Below are 16,114 nucleotides of genomic sequence, written 5' to 3'. Positions count from 1 at the left end.
ATGTATTGACCACCAATAAATTAAAGGCTATTAATTTAAAAAAGGTATAAATAGATTTTTGAGTATCTTCTTTATTATGGTTTTAACATTAATAGTTTGTGAATATATACATATATATCTAATATTCGAACTGTGACTCTAACAATGTGTTGCTATTGTTGTAGGGTTTTTTGTTTTGTTTTGTTGTTTTTGGTGTCTTTTAAAGAAGGTGATAATCTGTGGAAAATGCTTTATTGTATCAAGCCAATATTCTGTAGTTTTTCAAAATAATACAAAAGTAATCGACAGACTTAAGATCAAATGATCTCCCAATTTTTTCTCCTTAGTTTTTCACAGCAATTGTTAAAAGTACATAAACTGATTTTTCCAAGAAAGATTATTCTAATAACTTTGAGTGTTCAATCCGTGCAATGGTCCAGTCAGGCTTTACTCCTTTTGTAAACTCTCTCTGGAACCTAGAAAACAAAATCACAAATGTGAAAATTATACCAATCCAAATACTTTTTGTATAACTATATAATTTGGAAGTGTATTTTAGAAGCAGCTTTTAGCAACAAGCTAATGGTTAATGGTAAACAAAAATCAAAACAAAACAAAAAGTCTAATCAACTATTCAATCACAAAAAAAATATATACCCACAAAATAAAGGTACATTCTCAACTAAAAGGAATATTTATAATAGACTGGTCCACATTTAACATGTCAGCCCCTGAGAGGAAACCTGGATGTTGTTAAATACTAAAGATAGCACATGCCTAATATGGGGAGAAATGAATTAGTCTTAGGGTGATGTATACAACAATCTAAATATACACCCCAGAACATATGAAAACTTATTTTGCAAATAACATTGTTCCGAATTTAGAGATAGTGGAATTTGGTTTATATGTGGCAAATCAATCTTGAAAATAACAGGGTTTATGATCTGGAAAACTGGCAAATTTCTTTTAGGGAGGTAAATAAAAAGTAATCTGATAAGGGAGTAAAACATTTAAAAATGATCACCCTTCAGTTTGCTATTTCTGGTACTTCCCTAAGAACCTGCTCACTCAAGAAATACACCCAAGAAACATCAGAAGAGAGAATGTTTAATATTGACTGTGTATGTATATTACTGTGATAACATATATACAATATTAAATTTCCCTTTTTACCACTTTCAAGTACTATATACAATTCAGTGGTCTTAATTAAATTCACAATGTTGTGCAACCATCAACACCATCCACTACCAAAACTTTTCCATCACTCCAAGCAGAAATTCTGTATCAATTAAGCACTATTCATTTCCAACCCCTGCCCAGGTAACCTGTATTCTAATCTGACCATGAATTTGCGTATTCTAATTACCTCATATAAGTGAGCTCATACAATATTTGTCGCTTCGTGTGTCTGACTTATTTCATTCAACATGTCTTCAAGGTTCATCAATGTTGTCATATGTATCAGAACTTCAATCCTTTTTATGAATGAATAATGTGCCATTGTGTGTATATACCACATTTTGTTTATCCATTCACCTATTGAGGGACACTCAGGTTTGTTTCCTCCTTTTGGCTATCATGAGTAATACTGCTATGAACATTGCAGATATCTGTTAGAGTCCCTGCTTTCAAGTCTTTGGGGTGTCTACCTAGAAGTGAGATTGCTGAGTCATATGGTAATTCTATGTTTAACTTTCTGAGGAACTGCCAAACTATTTTCCACAGTGGCTGTACCATTTTACATTCCCACCAACAAAGCATGAAGGCTCCTATTTCTCCACATCCTGCTGTTTTGGTTTGTCAAAGCTTACAAAACACAATATACCAGAAATGGACTGGCTTTAACAATGGGGATTTATTAGCTTTCAAATTTACTGTTCTAAGGCCATGAAAATGTTCCAATTAAGGCATTAACAGATGATACCTTCTCTGAAGACCAGTCACCAGTGAAGCCTGGGCCCCTCTGTCAGATAGGAAGGTGCATGGCAATGCCTGCTGGTCCTTCTCTCCCAAGTTTCACTGCCTCCAGCTTCTGGCTTCAGTGGATGTCTTCAGCTTCTCTGGGTGTCACTCAGCTTCTCTCTGGGGTTTTTTTTCTGTGAGCTTCTTTCACTTTCATCTCTTAGCTTCTATGTGCTTTATCCTCTTATAAAGGACTCTAGTAAGAGGATTAAAACCCACCTTGAATGAGGTGGGTCACATCTCAATTGAAATAACCTAATTAAAAGGTCCCAACTATAATAGGTTTGCACCCACAGGAGTGGATTAAAAGAACATGATCCTTTCTGGGGTACACACAGCCTCCAAACTATCACACTCACCAAAACTTATTTTCTATTTTTTTAATAGCCATCCAGGTGAGTGTGAAACCGTATCTCATGGTTCTGATTTCCATTTCTCTAATGACTAATGATGTTGAGCATCTTTTCAAGTGCTTATTGGCCATTTGTATATCTTCTTTGGAGAAGTGTCTATTCAAGTCCTTGGTCCATTCTAGTATTCTTTTTTTGTTGTTGAGTTGTAGGATTTATTTTTATATTCTGGATATGAAACACTTCTCAGATATGTGGTTTACAAATCTTTTCTCTGATTCTGCAGGATGTGTCTTCATTTTCTTGAAACTGTCCTTTGATGTAAAGTTTTTAATTTTAATGAAGTCTAGTTTATTTACTTTTTTCTTTTGTTGCTTGTGCTTTTGGTGCAAAGTCCAAGAAGCCATTGCCTAATACAAGGTCCAGACGTTCCCCTATATTTTCTTCTAAAAAGTTTTATAGTTCTGGTTCTTATATTTAGATCTTTGATCCATTTTGAGTTAATTTTTGTATATGGAATGAGAAAGGTCCACTTTTATTCTTTTATATGTGGGTATCCAGTTTTTTCAGCACCATTTGTTAAAAGAGACTCTTCTTTCTCTATTAAGAGGACTTAGCACCCTCATCAAAAATCAATTGGCCATAGATGTATGGGTTTATTTCAGAACTCTTAATTCAATTCCACTGATCATATATCTGTCCTTATGCAAGAACCACACTGTTATGATTACTGCAGCTTTATAATAAGTTCTATAATTCGGCACTGTGAGTCCTCTAACTCTGTTCTTTTTCAAGTTGATTTTGGCTATTTGGGAAGACACTGTAGTATTTTAAAACTATAAACAACGTCTTAAAGAAGAGATAATCCAGTAGATTTAATTAAACAGGCATTTAAATACACAGAATATTTTGGGTAATTGCAAATAAAGCAAAATTCAGAGAAACAAAAGGAAATAGCATATTTCTTTCAAAAAAACATGAAAATAATGAGGGCATAATTTCCCTTTCTCTTAGTGGAACATATTCTTTCTTAAATAATTTTTTGGGATTTTTACTGGTTATTTTAAAGTAAATTTGTATAACATTAGTTACACAATCATAGCATACTATTTTGAATAAATCTTAAATCATGTTTCCACAGACCTGCACTAGTCTAACTTTTATTAGAATAACCTAAATGCTGTAGTGTCTCTTTTAAATAATTTGCTAATCTCCACTAGACATTAGCTCCTTAAAGGTAACAACCATTTAGTTTTGATCTGAACCCCTACCAGAATACTTGGTACATAGCATATGATCAATAATTATCTACTAAGTGAATGGCCCACTTGCATTTATTGTAGATTTTACTTTTCAAAGATGGTCACAACAAACTTTCCCATCCCACATGCTCTTCTGCAATTTTACATTGTCATTCCCCCATAAAGAGGTGGAGTCTCTCCACTTCCTTTCAACTGTGCAGGCACTCGGGCTGCTTTTACTAGTAGACTATGGTGGAAATGAGGTTGTTACAATCCTAGGCATTACCCTTTACTGCTCTAGCAGCTTCTGTTTTCTGCTTCCTGGAAGCCAGCCACCAATATCGCTGCTAGCCCAAGCCACAAGGAGAGGACCTGGCAAGTAAGACATCATGTGGAAAGAGAGAAGCCAAAGAGCACTGAGGCATGCGATTGACGAAGTCAATGTGGAAATGCAACCTCCAGCCTGATACCCTAGTTGATGCCAGTGAAGCAGACACAAACCTCACAGCTTTCCAAAATTCCTGAGCCATGAAATCACAGGCAAGATAAATATTTGTTTTAAGCCACTAAATATTGGGACAGTTTTGTTAGGTAGCAGTCGATAGCTGAAATACCATTTAAATAAATTCAGCAATATTACCTCTTTCCAATTTCTGAACACTCCTGTTTCGTAGCCTTTGTGTCTTTATGACCTTTTCTCTTCGTAAATAACTTGTCAAGTTTCAATCCTTTCCTTCCTAAAGTTCCCTCTGATTTTCGTACCTTCACACTACCTTCCATTTTCTAGAGAAAGAAAACAATAAAATGTGATTAGACTTACTCATAACTTGCACTAAGAAGTTGTTTAGTTTCCACGTTCTGATCTCCCAACTTAACCTGGAATACACTGGCTCCTCTTAAAGTTTCACTGGAGACGTTGGCACTGGTTAGGTACCAAAAGCACATCAGGATGTTAACAAACTTCCTTCCTTAGAGAAAAAACATACACACACACACAAATACAAATCACAATATTCCATCATCTATATATCCAAAATGAAGTCAGAAATTGGTAGTAATTACAGATCAAATTTTGTGCTTGTTTTAATCTAATCTAAGATACATGTATCAGTGCCTTTTTGTTTTTAGGCAATTCTCTTACAGCTTCTGACATAATTGCCTTCTTCCCTGTATCTCAATGATAGCTACCATTTACTGAATACCTACTATTCACTAAGTATACTCTATGGTTTATTTAAACTTTGGCATTTTCTCTAATTATAATAATCTTATGGCAGATATCTGTTGTCAAACCAAAAATGGAGAGAGGGAGGGGACAACACATTTTTTTTTTGCTGCTAGGTAATTTAATCCCACCTACCAGAAAGAAGAAAGACTTCTATTTACCTAATTCACTTTGTTGTGCCTGATGATTATTGATAATATCCTGTTTAAAAATCAGTACTGACCATGGTGTTGAGATGCAATTTGAAATAAAAAGGGAGAAGAAGTAGTTATCACTAAAAGTACCTTTACAAATGTTTCAAATTAACATGTGTATGAAAAGTTTTCTAGCAATTGAGAGTACTGTATCAGAACTGAGTCAGTAAGTATAAGAAGAGTTCAGATTGCCTGTGTGCCTGGCACATCATACAGATATACCAATATTTGTAGAAGGAATGAATAAATAAATAAATGTTCAAGAATGCTATGGGAAAAATTTATGTATTGAACATGTAGAAAAACTACATGACCACTAAAGTTGCCCCAACTCTTTTCATTATCCCCAAACAAATCCAATTTGGAAGTTCTATAGTTAATCTTACTTTCAAATCAGTCTTTAGCTAATACTATTTACCTTCATTTTCTTTCACTACTTATTCTTTCCGTAGAATGTACAGGTGGAAATTTAAAATGCTCAATTGTTTCTTGCAAGTCAGGATATCAGAAACACAAATATTTTCATCTGAGATAGGGAGCAGCTTACCCTAAACAGACTATTTTCATAAACCTAAATGAAAATGTTTTCTCCTATGAATGAAATATTAGTCAGGCAATTTCTAGAGTGAAGGACATAAAGAATTATCGGCATATCTCAACTCCTCCAGAGCCAGGTCTTTAAAGTAGTTATTATTTACTTTGAAATTTTGTAAATTTCCACTGGTATGGACAAAATCCCACTATTTCATGATTATTTCCTATTCTAACTTATCTGTAAAATTATGGCTCATTTAAAGTTCACCATGCTCTAGCTTTACCTTTCTCATCAAAGTAAATAGAGATGTCGCCTGTTGATGTATATACAATTTCATCTATGTCAGCAGCAAGGGCATTTTTGTGGTTGTCAGGCAGTGAAGTAACCTTCTCTTTCAATACACGTAGCACCTACGTTTTGAAAAACAAACCATTAGTTCACCAATTCTATCTTTAAAATATTTTCCAAAAGTGGTCTTTATGATGGTATTAATTTTTCTAAATCTATTTTTAAATTTATTACAATATTTACTCATCCTCAAAAGCAAGGTTGACAGGAATTTCTTCAAAAGTAAAGCTGAAAGATCTAATTATTCCACTAGTCCATTCCTAACAGAACATACTATATAAGAGCAGCTGAAAAACAACATATCTATTTATTCCTTAAGTTGCAGGAGTCAGTCATGCTTTCATATGATCCAAAATACCCAGAGATAGACACAAGGATTGTACATTGGCTGACAGCACACACACTATTTTTAAGCATAAATAAGGACAATGTATATCATTCTATTGCAAGAGAATACTACATTTATTTTTAAAATAAAATTAAAAGTATACCTCTTTGGCCACAAGTTCTTCCAATAGCTCAAATTTACACTGTGACAGCAACTTAGATACATGAGCAAAAGCCTTAAAAATATAATAGAAAGGAGGGTTGATTATTATTTCAAAATATCATGCTAAACAGCATACAATGTACAATGTTCATACTTAAATGGCTAATGATAAAGGTGGTAATACTCAAATGGCTAATGATAAAAGTGATAATGTCAAATGTTATAATAACAATGTGAGTGGACAGGGGACGGGGAGCCTGAGGATTCAAACAAACAACTGTAAAAAAGTGACATTCATAATATTTATGAGACAATTAGGAATATGATCCTTGACTAGATAATGATATTAAAGAATTTATTATTTTTAAAGTATAATGATATTGTAGCTATGTTTTTTAGAGAGTTCTTTCTTCATAGTGATTTATAATAAAGCATCTATGGATAAAAAGATATGTTTTGGATTTGCTTCTGTAAAATATCAGTGGTGCAGGGAATTGGGAGAGGGTATAGGTAAAAGAAGATTAGCTGTATGTGATAGTTATTGAAGTCAGCTGATAGGTTGATGGGGGTTCATTATTCTCTTCTGTCACCTTCTGTATACATAATTACATCAAAAAAAATAGACAAAGGCAAAAATGAAGGAAAGAAGGAATGGAGGAAGGAAGAGAGATACACATAGAGAGAAAGAGAAAATAGAAAGATCCTCCCTCAACAGTCTAGGCCAAATCACAACTCTCTGATTTCAGCTGGTTTCCAAGCATTTCTCAAGAACACCCACACATTTGACAGGTTGGGAGAGCTGTGAAAACTAAAGAACCCATATTTGGCAGCACTGACAGGGAGAATATTTCTTTTTAGCACGTATAATTACTTGAGACTTTTCTTTTCTCATATGGCCTTTCCACATATGTAGTAGTACCTGAGCAGAGTGCTAATTATGTATCCACTTTCAGAATCTGAAAAACAAAAGTGTGTGGAGAACACACTAAGCACCTTAATTAAAATCCTCCTATATATTTCCCTTTAGAATAATGCCAAAGTACACAACCATCCTTACTCTATTATATTACTCTCATTTAATAGTGCATAGATAGCAGTTGGGAAGCAGTACAACCTAGACATTACTGGGAGTTAGGAAATCTGGATTCCAGTCTGAACCTCATTAAGACAGATAAGTAGGTTTAGGAAAATGGGAGAAAAGATGAAAGAGTATATACATAGATGAAAGTATTATGTTTTCAAGAAGCAAGATGTACACAACCTACTCTCAGATATTTAGACAAATAGACAGAAAGACAGATAGATGGATTGATAGATTGATAGATTGATAGATAGCCTGAATGATACAGCAAATGTGGCAAAAAGTTAAAATTGTTGGATCTGGAAGGGGGCAGTTGGGTTCTCCGGATGTGTTTTGTATTACTTTTTAAATGGTCCTGTAAACTTGAAATTATTTCAAACTAAAAAGTTTAAGGAAAAAAAAAGTTTATACAGTTAAAGCAACAAATCCCAACTTTGAAGTATGAAGTCTCCATTTTAAAGGGAAAAACAACAAGAACTGCAATCCTCTACATTCTTATTCCTAGCAGTGAGAAATGAAGCTGTATAAGACTCTACCAGTCTTCAAGGAGTGTTTGTCTACTCAGAAAGGGAGAGACATAAACTGTCAAATTCAAGAATTATGACAGGCACTGCCTAGGCACCCCTGAAGATCGAGAAAGTGATTAAATGAGGAAGGGGTAGCAACAGACAAGACAGGATTTAACCAAGGATTACAAATACTGAAACTTTATATAAATATATATACATATTTTTAGATACTATGGTATTAGAATAGCTAGAAGGAAATAACTGAAATGGTGGAACTGTAACCTATAACAGTCTTTGAAATTTGCTCTATAGATATTCACTGAATTGTACTTTGAAAGTTATCACCTTTCTGTATATATCCTGTATTTCACAATAAGGAAAGAACTGAAACTATGGAACTGTAACCCATAACATTTTTCAAAATTACCTGTATTAACATCTCTCAGTATATATGTTATATTTTACAATAATGGAAATAACTGAAAATGTGGAACTACAACCCATAACATTCTTTGAAATTTGCTAACTACTTGTTAAATAGTACTTTGAAAATTATCACTGTTATATATATATGTTAAAGTTCACAATAAAAAAATGCATTAAAAAAACTGATTAGAATTAAAAAAAAAGGAAAAAATTCTTAAAAATGCAAAAAAAAAAGAATTATGACGGTAAAAATATAATGGCACGGAAGCAAACTGAAAAGTTAACCTATCTTAATCTTGGGGGACAGAGAGAGCTTCTTACAAGAAGTAACACCTAATCTGAAGCATGAAGAACTGGCAGGAAGAAGGGGGCGCCTATCAGAAGATATTACATAATGGAGTTGAATTCTGAGAAAATGCATACGTCCAAATGGATTCAAGGATCCCGTGCAAACACTTTGAGGCACTCAGGGTTTTAGAACCACTATATGTTTAGGTAAGCCGTCACATGTGGAAGACAGGTGATAATTTGGGCAAAGGAAACAAAAACCATAACTATCATGATGAAACCCAACCATGAGACTCTAGTGTGTGTGGCTAAGGAGATCACACCTGAGCAACTTATCCTATAAGACAATAGTGAATCATTAGGAGGCTTCCCTGATAAGACCTTGAAAACATAGGTATGTCCATAGAAGTTTTTGAAGAAAAGGTAATGTGCAAGCATGATATGAGAAAACAAATAGTATACGATTACATGATTTGATGGCAGTAAGAGGAAAGATATGTCATATACACGTATCAATGGAAAACAGGATCTGTGGGAATAAAAAAGCTGTTTAAGGCTTATATAGCACTGAATCACCTATTCCCCTGGCTCACATAATGAATAAAAACTTGCCTCAATTGTATTTAACCATCTCAACCTACACTGACCCTGGAAGACCTAGAGTGCCTGCAGAGTGGGTCTCAGAGCAGCGCACTTCACAACTTACTCGCTATGTGTCCTTGACTCAATGGTTTCACTTTTCTGGAACTTGATTTTGTCACCTGTAAAGGAGGATTAGACTAAAATGAGGAGTTCCAGGGTCCCTTTCCATGTTCGATGATTAAAAAAAGCAACAAACTTAATGAACACGATCTAACTGATCTTCACAGTTCAAGATAATATCTAACTGCTGGGAGATTAGATAAAGTAGCTGCTGTTTTCATGCCAGACAATTTCCAAGCCCCCAAATTAAGCCCATGCAAGGGTCCAAATGCATCATGAGAGCTAGTAGGAAAAGGACTTTTTGGCCATGTTCATATAAATCTTAGGTGTTGGAGAACTGATTTGCGTGATCTGAATGTTATATTCAGTAACCACTGGTTTAAGGGAATTGCTAAATATTTGCCATGGATGACCTCAGATATTCTTTTTTCAAAGTCAAAACAGTTAACTGCACAAAAATGGACACAGATAGGGCAAAACTGCATACAGACTAGCTGAAGAGAGGCTGAAAAAATTATCTGCTGGAGGACCACTAGGACCAGTGACTAAACAGTGCCCCAAGCTCCAATGTACACATATGTTAGGAGGAAATGGACTAAGGACTGATTCCTGCCCAAGGTGGACGGGGATGATTTCCATTCCTTTTTGGCACATAAATGAGCCAGTACAGTCATGTAGGTGTTATGAAAGGAGGACAAACACACTTCATCAGTGGGCATCATGGAGAATAATAAAATCATGCCAATTTAGCATGATATTAATAACTGAGCAAAGACAAAAGATTTTGAGCCCAGATATGAGTAGAGATTTACTCCTTTATTAGGACGCTGACCTAGACATGTTAAGTTTGCCCCTTTTTAAATTTTTTGTAAACACATAAAACAGCCAAGAATTGACTCAGGGAAGCAGAAGTTAATACTGAAATTGATTACATAAAGTTGAAAACAATTTATAGGTCACAAAAATAAAATAAATGGCTGTAATTGCAGACTGAAATAAATTAGGAGTAAAAATTTAATAAATTTTAGAATTCAATCAATACTGTATAATGACTATGCCCAGAAACAATTTGAAGGTGAATGGAGGTATGAACTGGGAAATAAGCTATGACTTTTATTGTTTATCAATAGTTCTGAAATGTTTGAGAGCAACAAACGTCTAAAGAGATTCAAAAGAAAGCAATAGATGGACCTTCATCCTAGAAAAATGTATATACACAAAATATTCTTCAAATAATCTCAGGACCCAAAGTGACCATTATATTGCACAGGTAAGGCAAGGTATTATCAGCCAATCAGAAAGAGGGAATACTTGCTAAAGCCAAGGCTATTAATCATCAAAGGCTAAGTATTTCTCAGTGTGTAGTTTACTGTGCTCAGGGAGGAGGCAGTTCCAGCAAATTCTTGGAAAGCGGAACACTGCTCATCACCTGGTTATTCTTTAAGGAGTATGATGGAGGGGAGAAGAATCTGTCAAATAACTGGCAGGAAGTTTTGTCTTTGTACCAAATATTACATTATGGAATTTTGGAAATGTTATCTCATGTATTCCTCACAGTATAAAATAATAATAATATCCACTCATTCATTTACTTAACAAACAATTACTGATTGCCTACTATGTGCCAAGCACTGTTCCATGAAGAAAAATTATCTTGCTCATTTTGCTGATTCGGAGAAATCATGCTCAAAAAGGATAAACATATAGCTTTGAAGTGACAAAATGAGCTGTGAATCCATTTCTGTCTAATTCAAAACCTGTGTTATCCACCACACTACGCTGCTCTACCCTCACCAAGTCTCCCTCAAATACAGTGGAATAGGTCACTGGGGACTTGACCGTGTTCCCTCAAGCTAGCTCTTCCTCATGCGCGACCGTGCAGGAGATCTGAAGCTTTCTTTAAGATAAGAAGTGGCCAGAGGGTTGCGTCTGGGCCACTAGCCACGTTTGATAACTCAGAACCTCAACACTTCTATATGTAATAGCTGAATGCATGAGGCGGGCAAGTTCAATCAGGCAAATAAACAGACCTGCTTCGCTCCCTCAGAGAACTCTGCCATGCTGAACTCTTGGTCGAAATAGGCCCAGATAAGGAAGGCGTAAATTCGAGTCCGAACCCAGTTGACAGGGTTGGAGAACCCCAGGATGATCATCTTGGTTTTCTGGCGCTGCTGGGGCTGCTCCTCAGTGCTGTAGCAGCGTCGAGGTAGACCAAGAAAAGCGTCGAGAGCTGCAGGGAGTCCTGGAGGGCTTAGCTGGCGCCCGGGGCCGCGAGCAGGCAGCATAAAGGCCGCGTCCGCCCAAGCGCCGCGAGGAAACACAGCCGCTCCCGAGCCGAAGCGGCGGCGGCAGAAGCAGCAAAGTCTGGCAAAGGGTGGCCTCACCTCGGCCACACTGATAGTCCGGAGTCGGACAGCCCCGCTGAGAAGCGGCCGGGAGAGATGTAAGCGAGTTAGGAGGCGAGCGGTTAGCGCCATCTTTATGACCTTTCACCCTGAGCTTGTTCAGTGCAAGGCCTAAAGGAAGTCGGAGGGAAACCACGTCAGCGAGGTCGGGGAGAAAGGCTAGGGGATAAAGCTGGCCTGCCGTTGCGCTCTGGTGAGACCATCCTATCCATCCTCTCCTGTCACATAACCCATGCCGAGGCCATTCGGTCCTACTCCCCGTGCTCAGAACCGCTGTCTAGAGTCCACTGGCCTCGCGGACCTTTTCTGCCGGATAGTGTTTCCGGGCGGATAGCGTGTGGGTTGAGGTTCTGAGGCTGTGGAAGAGAGGCCAGCGTGAGGAAACATGGCGGTGCAGCGCCTCCCAGTGCTAAGGCTTGACGGCGTTTCGCGGGAGCACTTTATGCAACACCTCTATCCACAGGTGAGTCCCTCGCGCGGGGCTGGACTTGGGGAAACCACGGGGGAAGACCCAACCCGCGGCAGACCAGGAGCAGACCCGTTTCCACCATTCGGGGCGGCTTCAAACTGGTTTTCCGCGACCCTGGGTGTGGAAGGAGGGCGGCGGGCGGCAGAAGGTGGCTGGTTGGCTCTGCAGCCAAGGGAGAGGGCGCAAGGGGGATGTTGGACTCATCTATTGAATTTTCCGGAGAAAACGTCTTCACATTTCTGGGGAGCAGAATAACAGTGGTTAACACAGTGCACGACGCATTTGCATAAGCACTTCCCTCTTCAGGAAGAGTGGTCTTGCCTAGAGTATTAGTAAATTGACGTCTGTCGATGCCCTGGCGACAAAGGCCGGCTTTCTCCCGCCTTTGTCGTGGGACTCGTATTCTGTGAGGTTTCCAAAAGTGTAGAGCAGGATTCGCGCCCCCATCCCCGCCCACACTCCAGGTGGTCGGAACGACGCGTACCAGCCTGACTACTCCGAGATCAAAATTTGGAGGGGCAAGTTTGCTCCATTGAGCCAACAAGGAAACAGTGGGAATCTCCCGGGAAACTTCCATCTGTCGTCTTGGATTCTAACTACCTGAGTTCTCGTTTAGTCTAAAACATCTTGAGATTTTTGGATGTGTAATTTGAACCTTAATTTTTTAAAAAGAAAACTCAAACAAAATATTAGGGGAGAAAAAAGTGTTTTTACTTAAGTGCTTTGCAAGAGAATCCAGGCTTCAGAAGGGCTGGGAATAAGGAGCCCAGCAGGTATTTAGAGGAAAAAAAAATCCATAGAATTACTGCTAGCCTGTTTTAAAGTAGGAAAAGTCCCCAGCAATTTTTTATCCAATATTTACATATATAAGGGTGGTGGTCGTGGATCGACAGTTCTGAGTATTAAACAAGTCAGAGATGGAGTTGTGTTTTTCCCCCCTTTTGGGAGTTAGCAACCTACAAGATAGAATTGAGGCTTTCATTTATTTGGGGAGCTAGGGCTAGATGCACTGTTCTTGACTCCCTTCCCTTCTGCAACCCCCAGGATGTGTTAGTCATAAGATGCCTGCAGGCCCTTAGTTTTGCTGGGAACATTAAATGATGTATGTCGAAGTGCTTTCTAAGATATATAGCATAAGATATTCTCTAACTTGGTTTTCCTAGGCAAGACATACAGTATGTCACAAAGAAAGCATCACTAGTTTTATGATGTAGAAAATTACAAACAACACTGATCACAGTGCAGTATAACTAGAAATTAGTTACAAAATTGAAAGGAATAAAGACCCACCTGGAAACAGTTTCTCCTAGAAATAGTTCTGAGCACTATCCACTGAGAAGGCCTAGAAATAATGACTTCACGATAGCAATGAACAAACCAGTTACCCAAATATTAGTTTCTAAATAACATTCCCCACTAAAAGAAACCAGGGCTGTTTGAAGAAATGACCGATTGCAGGGCTAGAGCAGAGAAATTATAGAGGAGGCTAGTTTATGTTACTGTCCCTTTTGGAAATGCTCATGTTAAAAAGGCACAAGAGCCAGCTTGATGAACCTCCTATTTGCCAGAGCTGTGACAATTTGAGCATCAAAATTTATCAATATAATCCAGTGATGAATAAGTGAAAGAGAAATCAGAGCTTATTTTTGCATTAGAATGCCAATTAAATACAGAAGAAATAATGGCATTTTTAAAAACCATTATTTTTTTTGTTCTCATTATGGTAATACTTGATTCTGGCAGGAGTTACCTGCCTAACAAAGTTATGTCACAAATAATAGGATGAATTATATGTGCCACTTGATGTGGTGCACTGAGATGGACACAACCTTCTTTTTGTGGTACTCCTTCTGAAAATGCGTAACCTGAATCTAACTAATCGTGAAGAAACTTCAAACAACCCAAATTGAAGGGCATTCTATAGAATAACTGACATTTACCCTTGAAAAAAGTGAAGATCATGGAAGGCAAAGTTTGAGGAACTATTCCATATCAAAGGGAACTAAAAGACATAAGAACTAAATGCATTGTGACATGAATTCTGGCCCAGGAAAAGAAATAATTGTAAAGGATATTATTGGGACAGTTAGTGAAATTTGAATTCACTTGGTCTGTGAGTTAGATAATAGTATTATATCAGTGTTAAAGTTCCTGGGATTTTGGTAATTATTATGTGGTTATGTAAGAGAGTGTCTTTGTTCTCAGGAAATACACACTCTAAATACAAGTTACTAGAGATAAGGAACATGATGTCAACAGCTCAGTCTGAAATGGTTCAGAAAAAAAATGAAATTATGTATAATAATATGCCTCTCTTCACACATCATGAGAGTAAGAGCAAATGATAAAGCAAATGGAACAAAGTGTTAAATTAACAGTTGGTGAATCAGGGTAAAGAGTATATGGGAAATCTTTGTACTATTTTGGCAACTTTTGTGTAAGTTTGAAATGATGTCAATAAAAAGTTAAACAGTATTATGAAGTACAAATTTCAATCATTTACAGTATACTGCCATAAAACTTAATGCTTTATATAATATCCAGATTTTTTAATTTCTAAGCTGTTGATGGTACCTCTGGCTTTCTTTCTTTTTTCTCTTCTTTAAAATTTTGTTCTTGATATACTATACTTCTTCCTGTCAAAAGCTTTGAGTTTGAGTGTCTTGGGATCAAGGATCATGTTTTGTTTTTGTTCCTCTATAACCAAATATAGCTGTGATATATCATTGGTTTCCACTGAGTTCACTGTTATATTTTTTCCCCACTTACAGAGAAAACCTCTTGTGCTGGAAGGAATTGATTTGGGGGCATGTACAAGCAAATGGACAGTGGATTACCTAAGCCAAGTTGGAGGGAACAAAGAAGTAAAGATTCATGTTGCTGCAGTTACACAGATGGACTTCATTAGTAAGAACTTTGTATATAGGTATTTTCTTCTGAGGTTTACTCTGGGAATACAAATACTTTCTAAAAACCTTTAAAATATTTTTGTACTGTTATGCAAAGATCATATGGTATTTGGTCTTTTGGCGAGTTATGATATAGTCATGGATAACTTAATTTTTTTAAAAATGGCTTTTAAAATACAAGAATTCTGAATTTACATAATTATACAAAGACATTTCTAAAGACCGTTTTTAAAATAGGGTGGGTACCTTATACCTCCTGGAGTCATGGAAGGAATATAGAAGTTCTTTGAAGTTAGATTAGGATTGATTGATCCTGCCACATTTGTAACTGTTATGTAGAATAAGAAATTCTAAAGCTTCTCTCCGTAACCTGTTTTGATTTTTAATGTCCTTATTGTTGGAAGATTTTCGAATTCCAGATGATTGTTTTAGTTAAGTATAAGCCCATTTTTAGTTTTTCTGACCTCTTGAGAAATATAGGACAGGTAATTGCAATATTTGATATATTCTTTCATCAGTTTGATAATGGTAAAAATTGTATTTCATTTTCTCTTTTGACAAAATAACCTTAAATAGCTTTAATTTTTCTCATGATTGTCATTTTACGCTTTCAAATCTCTGAAAGTAAATAAGACATTTAAAAAGCTGTGCAATGTCTAAACTTGAAAGCTTTTTTAAAAGGCTGTATCTTGTAGATTTAATAATGCTGTTTATTCCCATGGGCTTCATTAAAAATGTTAATTAAACAACAATTTCCAAATTCTGAGCACATGGCAGTTCTCAGCAAATTCAGTCTATTGAAATACCGTGTAGTTCACAAAAGCCTTCAGATTAGAGGTGAGTTCAACAGAGTTTCTAATGTCTAGGGCCATTCCTTTCTCATTAGAGTTTTCCAAGCTCATGTAGCAGCTGCCAAAGCATTTCTCAGCTTTTTCTCCTTTAAATATTCACTATTACAGTTTCGGTTTTTAATAGGCCATGAATTGAATTTTAAT

General features: G+C 36.6%; 2 protein-coding genes across 6 annotated transcripts in view; one reads left to right on the top strand and one right to left on the bottom strand.

Moving 5' to 3' along the window:
* Positions 1 to 214: 214 nt before the first annotated feature.
* Positions 215 to 12,195, bottom strand: MAIP1 (matrix AAA peptidase interacting protein 1). 5 transcript variants are annotated; one of them, XM_037849943.1, is made up of 6 exons: positions 11,367 to 12,194; positions 6,332 to 6,403; positions 5,776 to 5,902; positions 4,415 to 4,506; positions 4,179 to 4,321; positions 215 to 455 (listed from the first exon to the last, which is right to left on the bottom strand). In XM_037849943.1, exons 1-6 carry the CDS (start codon positions 11,811 to 11,813, stop codon positions 377 to 379), a joined length of 960 nt encoding a protein of 319 aa, XP_037705871.1. In that variant the 5' UTR covers positions 11,814 to 12,194; the 3' UTR covers positions 215 to 376. The 5 variants fall into 5 exon arrangements, 3 of the variants coding, with proteins under 3 accessions (XP_037705871.1, XP_037705873.1, XP_037705874.1); XR_005218839.1 differs by lacking the exon at positions 4,179 to 4,321 and having other exon boundaries at positions 4,359 to 4,502; positions 11,367 to 12,193; XM_037849945.1 differs by lacking the exon at positions 4,179 to 4,321 and having other exon boundaries at positions 4,359 to 4,506; positions 11,367 to 12,184.
* TYW5 (tRNA-yW synthesizing protein 5) overlaps positions 11,877 to 16,114 on the top strand; it is a 17,470-nt gene continuing 13,232 nt past the window's right edge. The window contains exons 1-2 of the mRNA XM_037849947.1: positions 11,877 to 12,204; positions 14,982 to 15,136. Of these exons, the coding sequence (XP_037705875.1) occupies positions 12,127 to 12,204; positions 14,982 to 15,136 (233 nt within the window). The 5' untranslated portion in view covers positions 11,877 to 12,126. The remainder of the gene's footprint in view (positions 12,205 to 14,981; positions 15,137 to 16,114) is intronic.

This window comes from Choloepus didactylus, chromosome 9 (assembly GCF_015220235.1).
Source record: "Choloepus didactylus isolate mChoDid1 chromosome 9, mChoDid1.pri, whole genome shotgun sequence".
In the NCBI taxonomy this organism is placed as follows: domain Eukaryota; kingdom Metazoa; phylum Chordata; class Mammalia; order Pilosa; family Megalonychidae; genus Choloepus; species Choloepus didactylus.
Note: the sequence above shows the minus strand (reverse complement) of the source record. Positions and strands in the feature narration are given on the sequence as shown.